Genomic DNA, 18,550 nt, shown 5'->3' with positions numbered 1-18,550 from the left:
TGTCAGTATCAAGTAAATATTTTCACAAACGAGTTGCACTCAGTGCTAGTCATGGCCCACTTAAGTCCATTAATTTCAGTGGGACTAAAATAAAGGTAAAGGGGCCCCTGACCATTAGGTCCAGTCGTGGCCGACTCTGGAGTTGAGGCGCTCATCTCGCTTTATTGGCCGAGGGAGCCAGCGTACAGCTTCCGGGTCATGTGGCCAGCATGACTAAGCCGCTTTTGGCGAACCAGAGCAGCGCACGGAAATGCCATTTACCTTCCTGCCGGAGTGGTACCTATTTATCTACTTGCACTTCGTGCTTTCGAACTGCTAGGTTGGCAGGAGCAGGGACCGAGCAACGGGAGCTCACCCCGTCGCGGGGATTTGAACCGCCGACCTTCTGATTGGCAAGTCCTAGGCTCTGTGGTTTAACCCACAGTGCCACCCACGTCCCATTCAGTGGGACTACTCTTGAGTAAAATCTAGTTGGCTACGCAGCCAAATGTTTTAACATACCCTGTTTAGGGTTGGGGTTGTCTTTTTGCATTTTCCTCTTGAATGCATGGAAAGACAGGCCTGCTCCGCCTTTCAGACCTTGCAGCGTGTCTGTCTTGCACCCTCCCCAAACATGATCCCAGGGCCTCTCCTCTGACATACATCCCGAATGGCTGTGGTAGCCAAGAACAGCATGAAAACCTACAGCAGCAGCAGTGGAGCAAAGCAAGGGCCCCTTCAGCCCGCAATGTAGCCAGCAGTGCTTATAGATTCCAGAGCTTAGCCTGGTGTTACTTCCGCCTTTCTGCCTTTCATTCTCCTCCAGGGAGAATTACCCAGCCAGCCTTCTGGAAACCAGGAGCAGTCAAGTCATCCTATGTTTCCTATACCTCCGCTGCCGCCTCTTCTCAGGGCCTCCTGGTGATCATGCAAAGAGTTAGTAGAGAAACGCTTGCTCCTGGAGAAGGGACCCTTTCACATGGAATCGTTTGCACTAGATTAGCAAAACTTTTTTTTTTTTTTTTAAATGAGAACTTCCCTGAACAGGAGAATATGCAACATGGCCAAGAGTTTGCAGATACAGTTCCTCTCCTCTTCCCCACTCCAAAAAACATTCTGGCCTGGATCCAGTTCCTGAGAACCAGATGCTGGGAGACAGAATCGAACTTCCCACTCGTCCCCTTCATCTGTTGTTGCTCAGACCCAGCTGGCGTGTGCAGTAGAAACCTAGAGCTGCGTCCTACTAAATCACACTCAAAGTAGGCCTATTGAAGTTAATGGACCTAGGTTACCCTACTAATTTGAATGAGTCTAGTCTAAGAAGGCAGTTTAAAACATCAACAGCCCACGCATAAAATCAACTCACATCCAAGACAAAGAGGAATATAGGAAAAGCCTGGTTGCTAGATAGGCCAATCTGGTCCAGCATCCTGTCCTCACAGTGGCAAACCAAGTGCCTGTGAGAAACCCACAAGCAGGATCTGAACAGATGAGCACTCTCGCTTTCTGCAATATTCACACGTGTGCTGCCTCTATCTGAAGGCAAAGCATAGCCATCATGCCCAGTAGCCATTGACAGCCTTCTCCTGCATGAAGAAAAAGAGCCATTGATAGCCTTCTCCTTCATTAAAAGAATAAGAGTAAGGCTGGATCTAGACATATCAAGAGAAGCGTTTCAGGAAAACATGTTGTGAACGTTGTATGAGAATCACATTGGGAAAAATGGAACTCCACAGCGCCATCTGGTGTCACAGTGTTATAATGCATATACAGTGCATATAAAAAGCTTTTTCTTTACCAATCCAGCTGAGTCCAAAGTCTTTATCCCTCTTGGAAAGAACGCTGTGGAGCAAAATGTGTAGGTACCTTCTAAGCAATTTATGTGAAATGAGAGTGGTTTAATGACCACACGGAAGGCTGTTGCTTTTAATGGCTGGCGACTACTAGCAGCTTCCTTGGTGCGGGCTTGGTGAGAGAACCGTTTTGACATCTGGAACGTAACAAGGAGATGAGACAGAAGTCTGAGCTTGCAGCTGGTGGCTGAGAAGAAGCTTTTCAAGGGAGGGGAAGGCATGCTGTTTACTCTTCTGAGGCAGAGCAGGGGAGCAGGAACTGATACTGCTTTTAAGGCTGTCACAATGCAATTTGGGCCCGTCTGTAACTCAGCTTAATGTGGACCGTGGACCCCTTTGATTCCCCCTTGTTTTCCTCCAACTGCTACTGTCCCACAGTTTTCCTCCTTGAAGGAAGAGATTGCCTATGCTTTGAAAACCCAAATGGGAGAGCAACGTCAACTGCATATGGAATCTGCGGACTTAGGAAGAGGAAAGTGTGGGATAGCAGTAACTGGAGGAAAATGCCACATGGACGAGGGGGAATTAAAGGACACACAACGGGTTCACAAGCCGAGGTGTGGACAGGCCCTTTGTCGTTCTGCTGTAATGGAGGTCCCTGGCAGATACAGTGGTACCTCGGGTTACATACGCTTCAGGTTACATACGCTTCAGGTTACATACACTTCAGGTTACAGACTCCGCTAACCCAGAAATAGTCCTTCAGGTTAAGAACTTTGCTTCAGGATGAGAACAGAAATTGTGCTCCGGCTGCGCGGCGGCAACAGGAGGCCCCATTAGCTAAAGTGGTGCTTCAGGTTAAGAACAGTTTCAGGTTAAGTACGGACCTCCGGAACGAATTAAGTACTTAACCTGAGGTACCACTGTACAGTGAAAAGAGGCATCAGGTTTAGGATTCCATTACATAGGCGCTCGCTTGCCCCCTATCAATGTTCATTTCGAAACACACCAATATTAACAAAACCATCCTCAGTCTCTCCACCACTCTCATATCACAAGGAACTTGGGTCTATGGAGGGGTCTGGCCAGCTGTAAAAGACGGTTGTGTGTGTGTGTCAAACAATATTAGAGTGAAGGGGCACTGTTATTTCACGTATGCCTGGGGCCAGAATAGCAGATGTGGCACCCTCCAGATGTTTTGGACTACAGTGGTACCTTGGGTTACCTCGGGCTTCAGGTTACAGACTCTGCTAACCCAGAAATAGTACCTCGGGTTAAGAACTTTGCTTCAGGATGAGAACAGAAATCGCGTGGTGGTGGCGCAGCAGCAGCAGCGGGAGGCCCCATTAGCTAAAGCGGTGCTTCAGGTTAAGAACAGTTTCAGGTTAAGAATGGACCTCTAGAACAATTTAAGTTCTTAACCCGAGGTACCACTGTACAGCTCCCAGCGCCCCTGACCGTTGGCTGTGCCAAATGGTGTTTCTGGGAGTTGTAGTTCAAAACATCTGAAGGTCACCGCGGTGGCTACCCTGGCTGCAGTAGGGCCTTGTTAGGGCAGCAAAAGTGTGTGTTTTCCGAGCGATCTTGTAATAGCGAAAGGAAAGAACCGCAGAAGGCAAGGAGAGGGGAATACAGAAAAGCAAACAGGAACAGAACCCAGGCAGACATCTGGCGGAATGTCAAGGCGAGGAAAGAACAGCTGGATTTTGTAAATGCCCGAGAAAATTAATCCCATACCCTGGAGGGAGGTGGGTGGGGTGGGCGGTTGTTTTTGGAACTCTGGGGCCAGCAAAAACTCGCTCTGTTAACATCAAAAGGGGCTTGGGAGCTGCTTGCAGGGGGAAGCGTTGTTCAGAGAGCCCGCATGTTATGTAGAAGTTGAAGCTGAGCAGCGAAGTGTTGGGGAGAAGAGAGGAGGGGGGAATGGAGGAAGAAGGCAAGAAGTGAAAAACCTGGAGGTGGGGGCAGGACTGCTGCATGCCCATGTTCGCTGGGCTGTAAACTGATGAGATCATGTTTTCAAGCAAGGAAGGAGAGCAGGGAAGAGCAAACTGAAAGAGTTTGTCTTTTGGGCAGGGAAGGAGGGAGAAAGAAAGAAAGGGAGAGCAAGCAGGAGACATGGAGCACGCAACCAAATTCCTCCTGGGCCTGCTGCTGTTGCTGCTGCAAGGTAAGTTTCAAAGCAAATTCCTTTTGAAAGATAATAGTTTTGCTCAGGTGGCCCGCTAGGAAAAATTCCGTATAGGCCAGGGTTGTTGGGTTTTTTGCAGAAAAGCCAGCCCTATCTGCTTGTATTAGGAATATTTTGGAGGAAGCACAGCAGGCAGAAATCCCACAGGACAAACCTCACCGCTGCATCTGTATCCTTGGGGATGCTGCACCGGTTTAATTTCTGCACACACTACGGACAGAAGAATCAATCCTGTATCACTGAGGTGAAAACCGTGTGGGATTTCACTTACAAATACTGTTGCTTTTGTTTTGGCTTAGCTGCTATGCCATTAAATACAGCCCGAAATGCAAAAATCAGGCAGATGCAGCCTTTACTGTTGTAGCGTTGAGTGGTAAGAAAAGGCTTCCTTTGTTGGGTCTTCTCTGTGTTAGGTTGCTGTTAAAAGAAAAGAAGCAGGATCAGTAAAAAATAAAATAATGCAGCGACCTTAGAACACCTGGGGAAGCAAAGTGGTGTAGATAAGAGAACTGCCTGCAAAGGTGTCTCATTTTTTTCTGTCTTGAGCTCAGGGGAAAAGCATCTCTGTCTTTCTCTTTCTTTCTTCGCCCCCTCTGCCTCAACTCCCCATCTGTAAAAACAAACCATCTATAAAGTATGTTGTATGTTAGAGGTTTGCCAAATTTTACATATTGTTTAAAATCAGACAAAGCATGGCAAGTCAAAAGAGGAGGGAGTCAAAAGGCAGGCTGTTACAAATGTTAGACAATTTGTATTTGTAGATTAATCAACTATTAGTTCCGTTGATTAACTGTGGGAGCAGCACTAATTATCACTGGTAAAACATTTAGGGCATTGTTGTTGATGGCGTTTCCCTCTTATCAGTGAGTTTCTTAGCTCACATTTAAACCTTACAATAACTGGGCAACTTTTTATACTCTATAGTGGGCACACAGATCAGGGGTGGAACAGAAGCTAATGATTGATATAGAGCAGACTCTCATAATACTACAAATGGTGAGGCTTGAGTGAATTAGGGAACAGTTTGCTAAAGAAAGTTCAGGGGAAAAAGGTTTTGTCAGTGTAGAAGGATGCAAAGTTTTGACTTAAACCAAGTTCCTACTCATGCCAGTGAAGTATTCTGTATAACCTAAAAGCTTGCTTACATAGCTACAGTCTGCTCAAAACTGGTCTGCTAAAAGATTTTTTAGCATCTGTCTTTCCATTCCTTTATTCTTCTGGGAGATGGAAATAGTTACTGGCCCAAGATCCCTTAATGGGACGGATAGCTGACTCGGGATTTGAAATCCAGGGACTCTTCAGTCTTACATAACACTCTTTTATACCAAAATCCCTTTAGCCTTTCCCTCTCTTTCTGCTGCAAAGTGTGGTGGTGCTGCTGTTTTCCTTTTTTTAAAAATGTGGTTTTCCAAATACATCCAAAGCAAAGAGACTTTGCCTAGGGAGAGCCTAGTGGAAAATTACTAGGGACGAGGGAGAAATTTGATTCCGTTTGCATTTAATGATGAATTTGCTTAATTAGCACTTTCCAAAACAATACACACAAACAAAACACAGCCCTTCTTCAAAACTCATCCTTCTCAGGATCTTGCAATGCAGTTCTCCAGCCAATGTATGTGTGCAAAAATGCATATACTAGGGTTAAGTGTACATTAAGAGGCATATCAGTATAAACCACATATAGAAATGCATTATATCAGGGGAACTTGCTTTGCAAAAATGTCTTTATCAGGGAAAATTGCATTCAGAAATGTGCGTATTAGGAGAAATTTGCACAGGAAATGCTGATGGATTATCATCATCATCTTCACCACTGATTTATTAATCGCCTTCTAAACCACCATCTTAAGGTGATTTACGTATAATTAAAAACATTGTAAAAGAAAAGCAACAAATACATTGAAAAACAAGACTGAAAACCCAAACAAGTGGACACTTGTAGCAATGATCCATTTATCCAGCAGGAAAAGCCTGTTGGAACAAAAACGTTTTCAGTTGTTTCCGGAAAGCGCAGATAGTATATTTTCATGAGGATTCTTCCTTTTCTTAAATTGCAAACTGATGTGGAAATTGTAGAGAACTGAAGACTGGGAAAATGAGAAACGGAGAACCCAAAACTTGCATATTTACCAATCCCTATATATTACTGAGCTGTGTGGAACAGTTGCTGGCATCTTCCGTTCCCGGGCGCCTGTCAATTTTTTGCAACTCATGAAGCTAATACAGTGGTACCTCGGGTTAAGTACTTAATTCGTTCTGGAGGTCCGTTCTTAACCTGAGACTGTTCTTAACCTGAAGCACCACTTTAGCTAATGGGGCCTCCTGCTGCACCGCTGGAGCACAATTTCTGTTCTCATCCTGAAGCAAAGTTCTTAACCTGAAGCACTATTTCTGGGTTAGTGGAGTCTGTAACCTGAAGCGTATGTAACCTGAAGCGTATGTAACCTGAGGTACCACTGTATGAAGTTGCTAGAACTGTTACGTTTGACAAAAGTTGATTGTTTTGTTTTCAGTTCTGCCTTTTGATCCAGAACAACCTCCAGGACAGCTTATATTGAAAATAAATCAGATTTTTCTAGGAAGACCCCAAAAGCAGAGTGTTTAAGGCAATCACTCTCCCTCCTGCAATTGGCAAATAGAGAGCCACTGAAAGGTGCAGAGCTGAATGGGTGGACCGGCATCCTCTGTACAGCTCAGTGTGCACTGGGCATGGGCCTGATCCAGTCTGGATTCTCTGCATGATCCTGCCAGCAGAGAGAGAAGGCTCTTCTGGATGACCAATTCACTGAGCACCCAACCCAGTTTGCTTGCACAAAACTGATGTGGAGGTTAGACTATCAGCTCCTGCAGATAACCTGCACTGTCTCAGCCTCTCCTGCATGGAACATGTCCCCTTCAACATGCACACATTTCACTGGGTGCCAGGAATGAACACACACATCTGTTCTGGGGACAGTGCAAAGAGTAAGGAAACAGACTCATGCATTTTGTGGGCTTCAAAAAGAGGTCTTCTTCAAACTGAGGAGTGCCCTCTGACAGCTCTTCCATTAGAGGACTCTCCCCTGTACAGGGGGGCAAGTGGCCATCCCAGGTTCAGCGCACCCTGCATGCAAGATGACCTAGTTTCAGTCTTGTGACAGGTCTTACCTGGAACTTGGGTAGCAAAGCTAGGAGGGCTTGAAGCTCAGGAAACATGCTATCAGAGTTGACAGGAGCTTGCTGGGTCTGGGAGGGTGAGGCTCCTTCCCTCCTTTGCCTAAGGCAGCCAAGTGCCTAAGGAAGCCCTTGGGCTGGGATGAATGAGCCCAGGTGCAACAGCATCTGGAACGGTACAGGGGCCCCGCCCCCTTCCCTGCCTGCTTCTTTCTTAAACATCTGCATATTCTGGTGATTGCCAGACCGTTGGCATTTTGCATGAAGAATTCAGGTGCACACCAGAAATTCCGATTTCAGCACTTAAAGTGGATTGAAGCGCTATTTTGCCCAAGCACAACCTACCCACTTTAAAAGGAAGACTTTTGGGGATTGGGAAAGTGATGGAGAAATGCACTGAAAAGTTGGGGTGGGTGACAAACGATTAACCCCCACAAACACACACAATTGATCACCTGCCCTGGGTTCTGCCTGGATAGAAGCCCAAACGGACGTCAAAATGCCATGCCACATATTGATGAATGGTTTTCTTTCAGGATGGAATGAGTAGGTGTGTCTTCAAGCTGTCAGATATAGCTTGCTCAGAGGCTCAGCGAGGGCAGCAGGACGGGCAGAAGCGGGAACTGTTGCAGCTTCTCCCTTTCCCTGTGCTTGTAGCCTAACACAGTAAAGCAGATTCAGTTGTTGAAAACTGCAGGCAGCTAGTTATAGCACGGCAAGCGTGTCACAGCCCTGCAGGAGAACTAGGACTTGGGTGGTCTTTTATCGTGCTAGTAGGTAAGCCTGGCACAATAAAACAGCCCAGAAGCAGGGTTAAATGCTATTCATGGCTCAAGGATTGTGCTGTTCCAATGAAAAGGCACATCTGGTGAGTTTCCTGCTTTTTGGAAGGACGGCCAATTTTTTTATTTTTTATTTTGTAAGATATTGGATCTATGGGATCTGCGAGGGAGTTGGCATTTGTTGCATTAACCTGAAAAATAGAAACCGCATGTGTTTTTGGCCTTCAAATGTGAAATGAAATGGCCTTGCTGCTTCCTGTATCTAAAAAGGCAGGCACCATGTTAGATTAGATAAATTTATTGTCATTGTCCGTATATACACAGTATACACAACAACGAAAATCAAACACCCCCCCAAAGACCGGGTTCACATACACATTTACACGTATCTCCAACACTCTCATCCTATTCAGACATAATCTATAAAACATAACATAATCCAGAATATAACATAACCTATTTAAAGGCATAACATAACCTAAAACCTATCTCATTCCTTCCTACTCCCTGCTTGCTATTTCTTGCAACTGGCCCTGAGATCATTATTTAGTGCAATCAGAGCTCTTGGATAGAAACTATTCAGAAGGCGTGTGGTTCGTGTTTTCATTGTCCTATATCTTCTGCCCGAAGGCAACAGTTCAAAGAAGTTGTGAGCAGGATGGGTGGGATCTCTCAGGATATTGTGTGACTTCTTCAAAGTGCGAGACGTGAAGATCTCATCCAGGGTTGGTAGTTGGAGCCCAATAACATTCTGGGCAATTTTAATTATTCTCTGTAAAGCTTTTTTATCCGTTTCGGAGCTGCTCCCATACCACGATAATACACTATAGGTTAAGACACTCTCGATGGTACTGTGATAATAGGACAGAAGTAGGTGCTGAGATAGATTCAGTCCCCTGAGCATTCTCAGGAAATACAACCTCCCCTGCACCTTCCTCACAACCATATTAATATTTGCAGTCCATGAGAGGTCCTCAGAGATATAAATGCCCAGGTATTTAAAACTCCCAACCCTCTCCACCTCCTCGCCATTTATGTACAATGGTAAAAATACACTTTTCTTTCTCCTAAAGTCAATTATGAGTTCTTTGGTTTTTTTGGTGTTAAGCATAAGATTGTTTTCTTTACACCATTGAATTAACCCCTGTACTTCTTTCCTATAAGCAGTCTCATTGTTCTCACTAATGAGCCCCACCACTGTTGTATCATCCGCAAATTTGATGATTGTGTTGGACTTATACAGTGGGGTGCAATCAAATGTGTACAGGGAATAGAGAAAGGGACTTAGCACACATCCCTGAGGGGCTCCTGTGCTTAATACTAGAGTAGAAGAATAGTAAGGTCCCATTCTCACTGTCTGCGGCCTATCAGTCAAGAAATTCCTTACCCACAGACAGATCTTCTGATGTATACCCAAATTGGTCATTTTAAGAAATAACCTGTCTGGCAGAATTGTATTGAAGGCAGAACTGTAGTCCACAAACAACAGCCTTGCGTAGGTTCCCTGTCGTTCTAGATGACTCAGTACAGTATGGACAGCGATGGAAATAGCATCATCAGTAGATCTGTTTCTTCTGTATGCAAACTGGAACGGGTCTAGAGTGGATGGAAGACCAGCCTTAATATGATCTAGCACCAATCTCTCAAAACATTTCATAACAACAGATGTTAGAGCTATTGGTCTATAGTCATTGAGAGATACCACCACTGACTGCTTGGGGACTGGCACTATAATCGATGTCTTCAGGCAGGTAGGGACAGAACCCTGCAACAGGGATAGGTTGAAAATGTCCGTAAATACCCCAGCTAATTCTGCAGCGCAGTCCCTAATAACCCGTCCCATAATTCCATCCGGTCCAGCTGCCTTCCTAATGTTAATGCTCCGAAAGGCACGTTGTACGTCAGAGGTCTGTAATAAAAATGGTTGTCTATCAGTAGTAGTTTCTGATGATGTGCTGGTAGCCAATGCTGTAGTGACGGTAGTTCCAGTTCCCACCTCAAAGCGACTAAAAAATTGATTCAGTTGATCAGCCAGGTGCGCACTGCTACTGGCCAGTTCGTTTTTAATATTTTGCCCTGTGATTTGTCGCAGGCCTTGCCATACTCGACGAGGGTCGGAGCTCTCAAAATGTTTTTCAATCCTCCGGCAGTACATAGCTTTGGCATTCCTAATGCCCTTTTTCAATTTGGCTCTGGCTTCTCTATACTGTTGCGCATCACCAGAATGTCATGACTTTGAAGCAGTGGTGATGAGACTCAGTTCACATCCATACCATCCATTTGAAGTCGTCTTATACCCAGAGACGGCCCAGCCATTAGGCAGGGTGAGGTCACTGCCTCAGGCGGCAGAAACCCCCCCAGGCGGCACCTCTGCATGTGCCCCGCCTCCTTCTCCAGTGGTAAAGCAGCAGCGCCATTGGTGCCAATTTCAGCAGCAGCAGTGGCAGGAGCAGGTGGGTGGTAGCGGCAGGGTGGCACTTCCTGTTTCATCTCAAGGCCACGCCGCCCCTGCTTATATCACAAGTGTGGGGAACCTTTGGCCCACCAGAGGTTGCTGAACTACGACTCCCATCATCCCTCCGGCCATCGGCCATGCTTGCTGAGGCTGATGGGAGCTGTAGTTCAGCAGCATCTGGCTGGCCAACAACTTCCCTGTTATACCACGTTAACAGCCACGGCTTTCCCTTCCCCCAAAAGAATCCTGGAAATTATAGTTCGCAAAAGGTGATGGCCACACAGAGCTACAGTTCGCGGCACATTCAACACCCCTTCCAGGAGTAGGGCAAAGTGAAAAAGTACAGTGGTACCTCGGGTTACAGACGCTTCAGGTTACAGGCACTTCAGGTTACAGACTCCCCTAACCCAGAAATAGTACCTCGGGTTAAGAACTTTGCTTCAGGATGAGAACAGAAATCGTGCTCTGGCGGCGCAGCAGCAGCGAGAGGCCCCATTAGCTAAAGTGGTGCTTCAGGTTAAGAACAGTTTCAGGTTAAGAACGGACCTCCGGAAAGAATTAAGTACGTAAGCAGAGGTACCACTGTATGCTGAGATCTACAGATGAGGGGTGGTGTACAAATTAAATCTAATTAATTAATTAATTAATTAATTAAAAATCAAAGAATGAAGAGGGGAGCAAGTTAGTTTCTCACACAAAAATGGGAAGAAAGTTACTTTCTCTCTTTTTAATGAAAGCTGGGAATCTGAGGATTATAGTTCCTCAGAGGGAAGGAAACAGCTGATTCTCCCCATTGATGCCTGTGCTGTCTGCTCAGCTATCCACTCAACACCTGAAACAAACAGCACATAAGAGTTTGCCTTTGCTTGTAAATCTGGCAATGCCGAACTACATAGTGTGCACTGTATTAACATTAGCTTTTTGCGCAGGATAAAACGTACGGAAAAACTGACCTCTTTTTTTCCAGGCGTTTGATGGACTAGAAGGATGTTTGTTGGTTATGATGATTTTGTTGCAGCTTAAGCTTCTTCGTGCTATAGATTTCTTTTTTAAAAAAGAAAAAGAACGGTTGCATTTTTTTTATTATAACAGATTATTTTTATTTACGCTCTTAAAATGTTTTTGTAAGTCCCTTGGAGACCTTTTGTGCGTGTGGCAAGTGACTAGTAAGTTCGGATAGTAAATTATATGACACCAGTGCCCATTCTGCAAGCAGTGTGAGCGACTGTGATTCAAGAAGATCCGTGCGTGCAAACTGGGAATGTGACAGGGATAAATCGTGTGTGCAAAAGGCATGAAATGAGGTGCAAATATGCAAGGTAACAAATTACGCAATTACAAAGTTGAGCTTGTGGAAGGGATGAGGCCAAAGAGTAAGGGATGAGGCCCCACTAAAAGCTACCCCCTGGTACCCCCTCTGGCTGCTTTTACCCAGTGGTGGCTGGCACCCACTGAGAGTGGTGGGGCGGAATGTAGGGCACCCCAATAGTTGGCAGAGCCAACTGCTACCAGCTATGCCCCTTCTTCCTCCCCGTTCAGTTCTTCAAGGGCAGCTAAGGAAGAGGAAGTTGGCAGGCAGGGCCAACTGTTTATAAGAAAGAAAGCAGGAAGAAGAAGAAGAGTTTGGATTTGATATCCCGCTTTATCACTACCCTAGGGAGTCTCAAAGCGGCTAACATTCTCCTTTCCCTTCCTCCCCCACAACAAACACTCTGTGAGGTGAGTGGGGCTGAGAGACTTCAGAGAAGTGTGACTAGCCCAAGGTCGCCCAGCAGCTGCATGTGGAGGAAGGTCAAGGCTATTGGAGCACTGCCCCATCTGCCCAGATGGGGCAGCCTCCACTGCTTTTAGCCCCTCAGGAGTGGGGTGGAATATGGGTAACAGCATCCCAGCATTTCCAATGTGGTGCCCATGGGCAACACGAAGCCCTCACGACCCCCACATTGGCACCTTAGAACATCTGACTTGTCTGTTTCTTGGGGAAGAGCATTGCCTGCTTTTTTTGTCTTGTGTTTTATTTGTCTCGCAGAGGTGTGTGTGTGTGTGTGTGTGTGTGTGTGTGTGTGTTTGCTCATGTTTTTTGGGGGGTGGAGAGTAGGGAGGTCCGAGCATCACCAGAAAAACTGTGTTGTAGCAAGTTCCTCAAGGAAGGAAGGCCTTGAAAACCCTCCATGTGTGATTATTCCCATCTGCATTCCATCCTCATTCCTCTCTCCTCATTGCTTCTTGGCACCAGTTCCAGCGAAAACCAAGGCTGCAATCTGACCTCCTCCATGGAGCAGTAATTTGGGATGGGAACATATCTGCTGCCGGCACCGTTTAAAAACAAAAAAACCAACCCCCAAAACGCCCGGACTTTCCAAGGGCAAAGAGGGGAGTAAGAATTCTTTGCTTATGCAGTTGGCTTTTCCTTTCCCAAAATGTCCGCTGTGGGAGGAGATTCACCCATGAGGAAAACACTGGGAAACGTGGAAGGCCAGGCCTTAGCGCAGTAATTCCCAAAACAATGTGCAGCAAGTGGGAGCTGCTAATGTGCCACAAGAAAGAAATGAAATAAGAATGTAGGACTTTAGAAAGCTGCCTCATGCAGCGTCAGACCACTGGTCCATCTATCTCAGTATTTTCTACACTGGCTGGCAGCTATTCTCCAGGGTTTCAGACAGACCTGCCTTGTGCCCTGGAAAGGAGTGTGACAAAGCTGCCTTATGCAGAGTCAGACCAATAGTCCACTTGGCTCAGTATTGTCTACACTGACTGGCAGCAGCTTTCCAGGGTTTCAGGCAGGGAGCCTCTCCCAGCCCTACCTGGAGGTGCCTGGGATTGAAACTGGGACCCTCTGCATGCAAAGCAGATGCTCTATCGGTCTACCTCTGATAATATTACTTGAACAGCAAATAGACCTGCAGAAAAACTGTTGCAACGAGGTACCAGCTAGTCTCTTTATTGATCATGGGTGCAGAACGTGTGGCCCTCCTGATGTCGTTGGACTCCCAGCCCTCATCATGTGCAAACGGCATGGCCAATGCCCAAGGGCGATGGGAGCTGCAGCCCAACAGTGTCTGGAAGAAGGCCACAGTTTTTTCCATGAAAAAAACATCCAAGGACTCTTAACATAATCCGTAATAACAGATAATGTCATTTGCAAGCAATGAATGGCAGTAAGTTAAAAACATGTTAGATACCAATTAGTACAGAAAATGGCAGGGCGAAACAGAAACCAAGCTGGCTGGCTCTCTGGGGTTGGCGTCTTGACAGAAGGTTATCAGCAAGCGGGTTAGTGTTACAGGATTCCCATGTCCTGTTGGAGGCCTGGTAGTTTTGGGGATGACATGCCTGACGGCTACAGAGTTGGTGCATCCGCTTGGTGGGGATCTGTGTCCCTGAATCCAGCAGGATTTTGGTCAGCCCTACTGGGGAAAGGACAAATATCCTTTTGAGGCTGCATCCTGGCTTGCCAAGTCAAATCCCTGAGAGGAAACACAGCTAATCAATGCAGATCCACCTATTGTGTCACTAATATTTTCTTTTTCTTTCTCCTTTCAGAGTCTGTTGTCCATCCCTATTCAGGTAAATACAAATATTTCGTATGAACTTCAGCTGCTTTGTATGAATCATGTTAATGGTGTAATAATGCACTTATGTTTTTAAACTTCTTGTAAGTCACTTGGCAACCTTTTGGTAACAAGCAACTAACAAATCTAAATAACAGTAATACTAATAATTACTGCAATCAAACCATGTTGAATGTCACAAAAACTTTATTAATTTGTGGGCCTGGTGGTTATGGGGTTGGCGTAGATCGGGGGTGTGGGGGGGAATCTGTCTCCGTGACCTTAAAAATCCTTATAAATTGTTATGGTGGTTATTTATTTTTACATTTATAACCTGCATTTTCCTATAAGGAGCCAAAGGTGGCATATGCAGTTCTCCCTCTTTCCCCATTTTAGCCTTATGGCAGCAACAGCAACATCCTTGTGAGGGAGGTTAGGCTGAGAGTGTATGCCTAGTTCAAGATCACTCAGTTAGCTTCATGGCCAAGTGGGGATTTGTATCCTGGTTTCCCAGGTCCTGATCCAGCATTCCTAACCACTACAGCACACTGGCTCTCAGAGCTGGACTGATACCCCATGTACACTTACCTGGGAAAAAGCCCCATTGAACCAAATGGGACTTCTCAGAAATAAGGCATGTATGGGATTGAGCTGCTACAGTATGAGAGTTGTATCAGCTGAGATATGATCTGCACTAGGCTACGGTTGCCAGTGGTTAGGCTGTTAGCTATTACGGCTATTGTTGTAGCTCCACTGTTGGAGGCAATAAGCTTCTGTGTACCACCGATAGCCAGGAATCGCATATGGGGAAAGCAGCTCCTGCTTTTGGGCTTCCCATCGGGGTATCTGATTGGCCACTGTGAGAACAGGATGCTGGACTAGATGGGCCTTTGGCCTGATCCAGTGGGGCTCTTCTTAGGTTGGCCTCCATGCAGTTGTGGGTTCAAGTCCTGGTGGGCAGAGGAAGACAGGCTTTCGATTGTGGGTGCATCTCCCCACATGGCTTCTTCTTCTTCCCCCCTCTCTCTCCCATATGACAGCCCCAGTGGATGCTTCCAATCTCGAGAGCGTAGTAGTGTCTGTGCAGAACATCACTGCCAAGGCGGGCACTCGAACGGTCCTCTCCTGCAAGAGCTACAGGATGGTGTGGACCCAGGACCGCCTGAACGACCGCCAGCGTGTGGTCCACTGGGATCTGTACAGGAACCAGTATGGAGACTACAATGCCGAGCGACTGTGCGACATGTATTCGGCCGGGGATCAGCGAGTCTACAGCGGCTACAACCAAGGGCGGATTTTCATGCCGGAAAATGCATTTGTGGATGGCAACTTCTCACTGGTAGTCAAAGGTACCGGGACCCAAGATGGTTACACACACACACACACACACACACACACACACACACACACTTCGCCTGGGTATGAAATGAGCAGACAGGAAGAACCATACCTCAGTAGCAGAGCATCTGCTTTGCATGCAGAAGGTATCGGGTTCCATTCTTGGCATCTCTCAGTAGGGCTGCCAGCCAGTGCTGGCAATGCTGACCTAATTCGATGCACCCAATGGTCTGACTCAGTTATGAGGCAGCTTCCTATATTCCAAATCAATCCTTCTTTTTCTTTTACAGCACTCCCCCCTCAAAAACCCCCAGAAGTTAACAAAGAGAATAAATATTTTAAAAATAAACAAAAGCAGCATTTGTAAAAACCCAAGAGAAGTAAACACTGGATCAGTAGAAATCATAAAGCAGGATTTCAAACGTATTAATTTTCTTTTTGTTTTCGTTTGCCAGTTTGGGCCAAAGCAGGGCTGTAAATATAATGCATTAATGAGTAGCCCATCATGTAAAGATCTGATTAGTTAGTACTGGCAACAGGGCCTAAAGCAGCCCAGTAGGAGCTGAGCATGCTCTGTGGCCACAGAATGCTGCAATTCTGTTCTGGGGGAGCGCATAGCTGTGTACATTGGAGACTGGTCCAGTCCCAGTCTACCCTGACAGCCCCACCTTCCTTCCTCACATCCCCTCAAGGGTGGTTCTGCTTGTCATTGGCTCTAGCTCCACCTACTGTTGGTCTCCTTGTCTGCAGCTCCACCAGTCCCCATGAGCACCAGCCATCAGTGTGTGTGTTTTGTCTGAGTGTGAGGGGAAACCAGGGGGGAACAGAATGGAGTATCCCAGAACTGGGGTCTTTAGCATCCTGAGCGAGCTTGAAGTTTGGCTTGCTAAATACCAGCTCTCACCACACGAGGGCCCCTTCAATCCTATGATTCTACTCCAGGTGCAGTGGAAATGATCACCTTGTGGTGAATTTTCCCTGTTAGAAAGTGACATGATGAAGCTCAGGGAAATAGCTCCTTCCCCTGCCCTTCATCATCTACCACTGATCCTTAAACAGGAGATACTGATTGTTGGTTTATTTCATTAGGCTGTAGAGAACTGTAGCGCAGTGCCCGAGGGGTAAGCTACAGTTCTCAGGATGCTTTGGGGGAAGGGATGTGACCAACTTTGGGAGGTGGTGGACTCACCTTAGCTGGATATATTTTACTAGAGGTTGGGCAGGTATGTGTCAAGATTGCTGCAGCTGCAATACTTCTGCACCGAGCAGAGGGTTGATCTAGATGACCATCAGGGTCCCTTCCAACTAAGTTTGGCTTATAGTGGACCTGTGCAAATTAAGGAACTGAAGTTAGTCTTGCCCATTAACTTGGATGGGTCAACTCTGAGCAAGACTAGCATTGGCTGCAACCCCATGGTTTTGTTACCTGGATGCCAAGGTTCTCTCCATAGCTGTCAACTTCCAGATTTGAAAATAAGGGATCAGCAGCCTCGAAAATAAGGGATCAGCAGCCTCACCTGTCCCGGGGACAGTCTATGGGATATCTAACAATCTGGGATAGCAGTGGGAAGCAGCGGGAAACGGCGCTGGAATAAGGGAATTTCCCCCCCAAAAAGGGAAGGTTGACAGCTATGGTTCTCTCTCTCCCTCTCTCCTTACTGCATTTCAATCAAGACATCTCCAGGAGCGACCAAGGCATCTACTCTTGTAACCTCCACCACCATTACTGTCACCTGTACGAAATTGTGAAGATACAACTGGATGTAACCGAAGAAGGTAAATGTTGTTGTTGTTGTTGTAAAAGATGTGCGGCAAGATGAAAGCGGGAGGGTGTGTGTGTGTTTGTGCCTAGTGTTTTTGCTCCCCATCGTGTTCCTCTTTTATAAACTCGCACAAGTCTTGTTTGAGGCAGCCACATGTACAGAGCAAATGGATGGCCAGGGAGCTGTAATTAAGATGTTTGTGGGCATCGGAGCATTTCCTGTCACAAGGCTGCATCAAAAGGCTTAGAGGAGCATCAGCTGCACTGTGCCGAAAAAGAGGCCTAGGATAATTCCAGGCTTCTCCCTCTCTGTGCGGACTAGCAAACCCTTTGAAACCAGGAGGATTGCTTTCCCCTATCTGGCGTCTTCCAATTTGTGTCAGACTATGACTCCCAGCGGGTACGCGGGTGGCGCTGTGGGTTAAACCACAGAGCCTAGGACTTGCCGATCAGAAGGTTGGCGGTTCGAATCCCTGCGACGGGGTGAGCTCCCGTTGTTTGGTCCCAGCTCCTGCCAACCTAGCAGTTCGAAAGCACGTCAAAGTGCAAGTAGATAAATAGGTAGCGCTCCAGCGGGAAGGTAAACGGCGTTTCCGTGTGTAGCTCTGGTTTGCCAGAAGCGGCTTAGTCATGCTGGCCGCATGACCCGGAAGCTGTACGCCGGCTCCCTCGGCCAATAAAGCGAGATGAGCGCCGCAACCCCAGAGTCGGCCACGACTGGACCTAATGGTCAGGGGTCTCTTTACCTTTTTATGACTCCCAGCAGCTGCAGCCAGAAAGTTCATCAAGGATGATGGAGTCCAAAACATTTGGAGTCGGGGGGTAGCATCAGGTTCGGGAAGGCTGATTTAGGGGGTAGGGAGATTTGGGACTTTTCAAAAGACTGTATGGGCTTGTGCCCAGTATAGTTCTTAGTAAGCCTCACCTCAGAAAGCACATGGTAGCGTTAGAAAAGATTCAGAAAAAGGGCACTCAGAATGAGGCTAGGCTGACAGATGGCTCAGATGAGTGGGGGATTTGAACTCTGCTCTCCTCGGTCCAAGTTTGACACCTTCTCCTCACTACACGCTGCAGCTTTGTCATGATTTTCTTGTGATTCACTATGCTGGGAAAAGCTTGATTCAGTTTGTACCGTCATGCCATTCATCTGTGCAATAGCTCAGAATATGGCTCCTCTCCTGGTTTTGTGGAGGAGAAGATAAGGAGCAACAGATGTGTTCTTAATTGGTCGCTCACTTCTAAAGCTGCTTTGGAAAGTACCTTGAGTCATACATAGCATCTTGCACCAGCCAGTTTAAGTCTTGCTTTCTGAGCATCTTTGAAGGCAATTCCGCACAGCAAAGTCAACCACAGGCTGGAACCTTGGCCAGGGATGTGGAACAGGAGACTCCAAGTACTGTTGGACTCCAGCTGCCATCAGCTCCAACCAGCATGGGCAATGGTCAGGGATGATGGGAGTTGTAGGCTAGCAACATCTGGAGGATCACAAATTCCCCATCCTTGGGTGGAAGCTTCTTAGGAGCTGGGATCACTCTCCAGAAGGAAG

At 46.7% G+C, this 18,550-nt stretch overlaps 1 protein-coding gene across 1 annotated transcript in view; it reads left to right on the top strand.

Annotated features, from left to right (window-relative positions):
• The first annotated feature begins 2,687 nt into the window (after positions 1-2,687).
• Positions 2,688-18,550, top strand: part of MXRA8 (matrix remodeling associated 8) — a 34,010-nt gene continuing 18,147 nt past the window's right edge. Inside the window, exons 1-4 of the mRNA XM_083628811.1 lie at positions 2,688-3,942; positions 13,897-13,920; positions 14,945-15,253; positions 16,917-17,018. Of these exons, the coding sequence (XP_083484937.1) occupies positions 3,891-3,942; positions 13,897-13,920; positions 14,945-15,253; positions 16,917-17,018 (487 nt within the window). The 5' untranslated portion in view covers positions 2,688-3,890. The remainder of the gene's footprint in view (positions 3,943-13,896; positions 13,921-14,944; positions 15,254-16,916; positions 17,019-18,550) is intronic.

The sequence above is a fragment of the Podarcis filfolensis genome (assembly GCF_964270895.1).
Source record: "Podarcis filfolensis genome assembly, chromosome: 8".
NCBI classification, from domain to species: domain Eukaryota; kingdom Metazoa; phylum Chordata; class Lepidosauria; order Squamata; family Lacertidae; genus Podarcis; species Podarcis filfolensis.
This window is presented reverse-complemented; position numbering and strand designations above follow the sequence as displayed.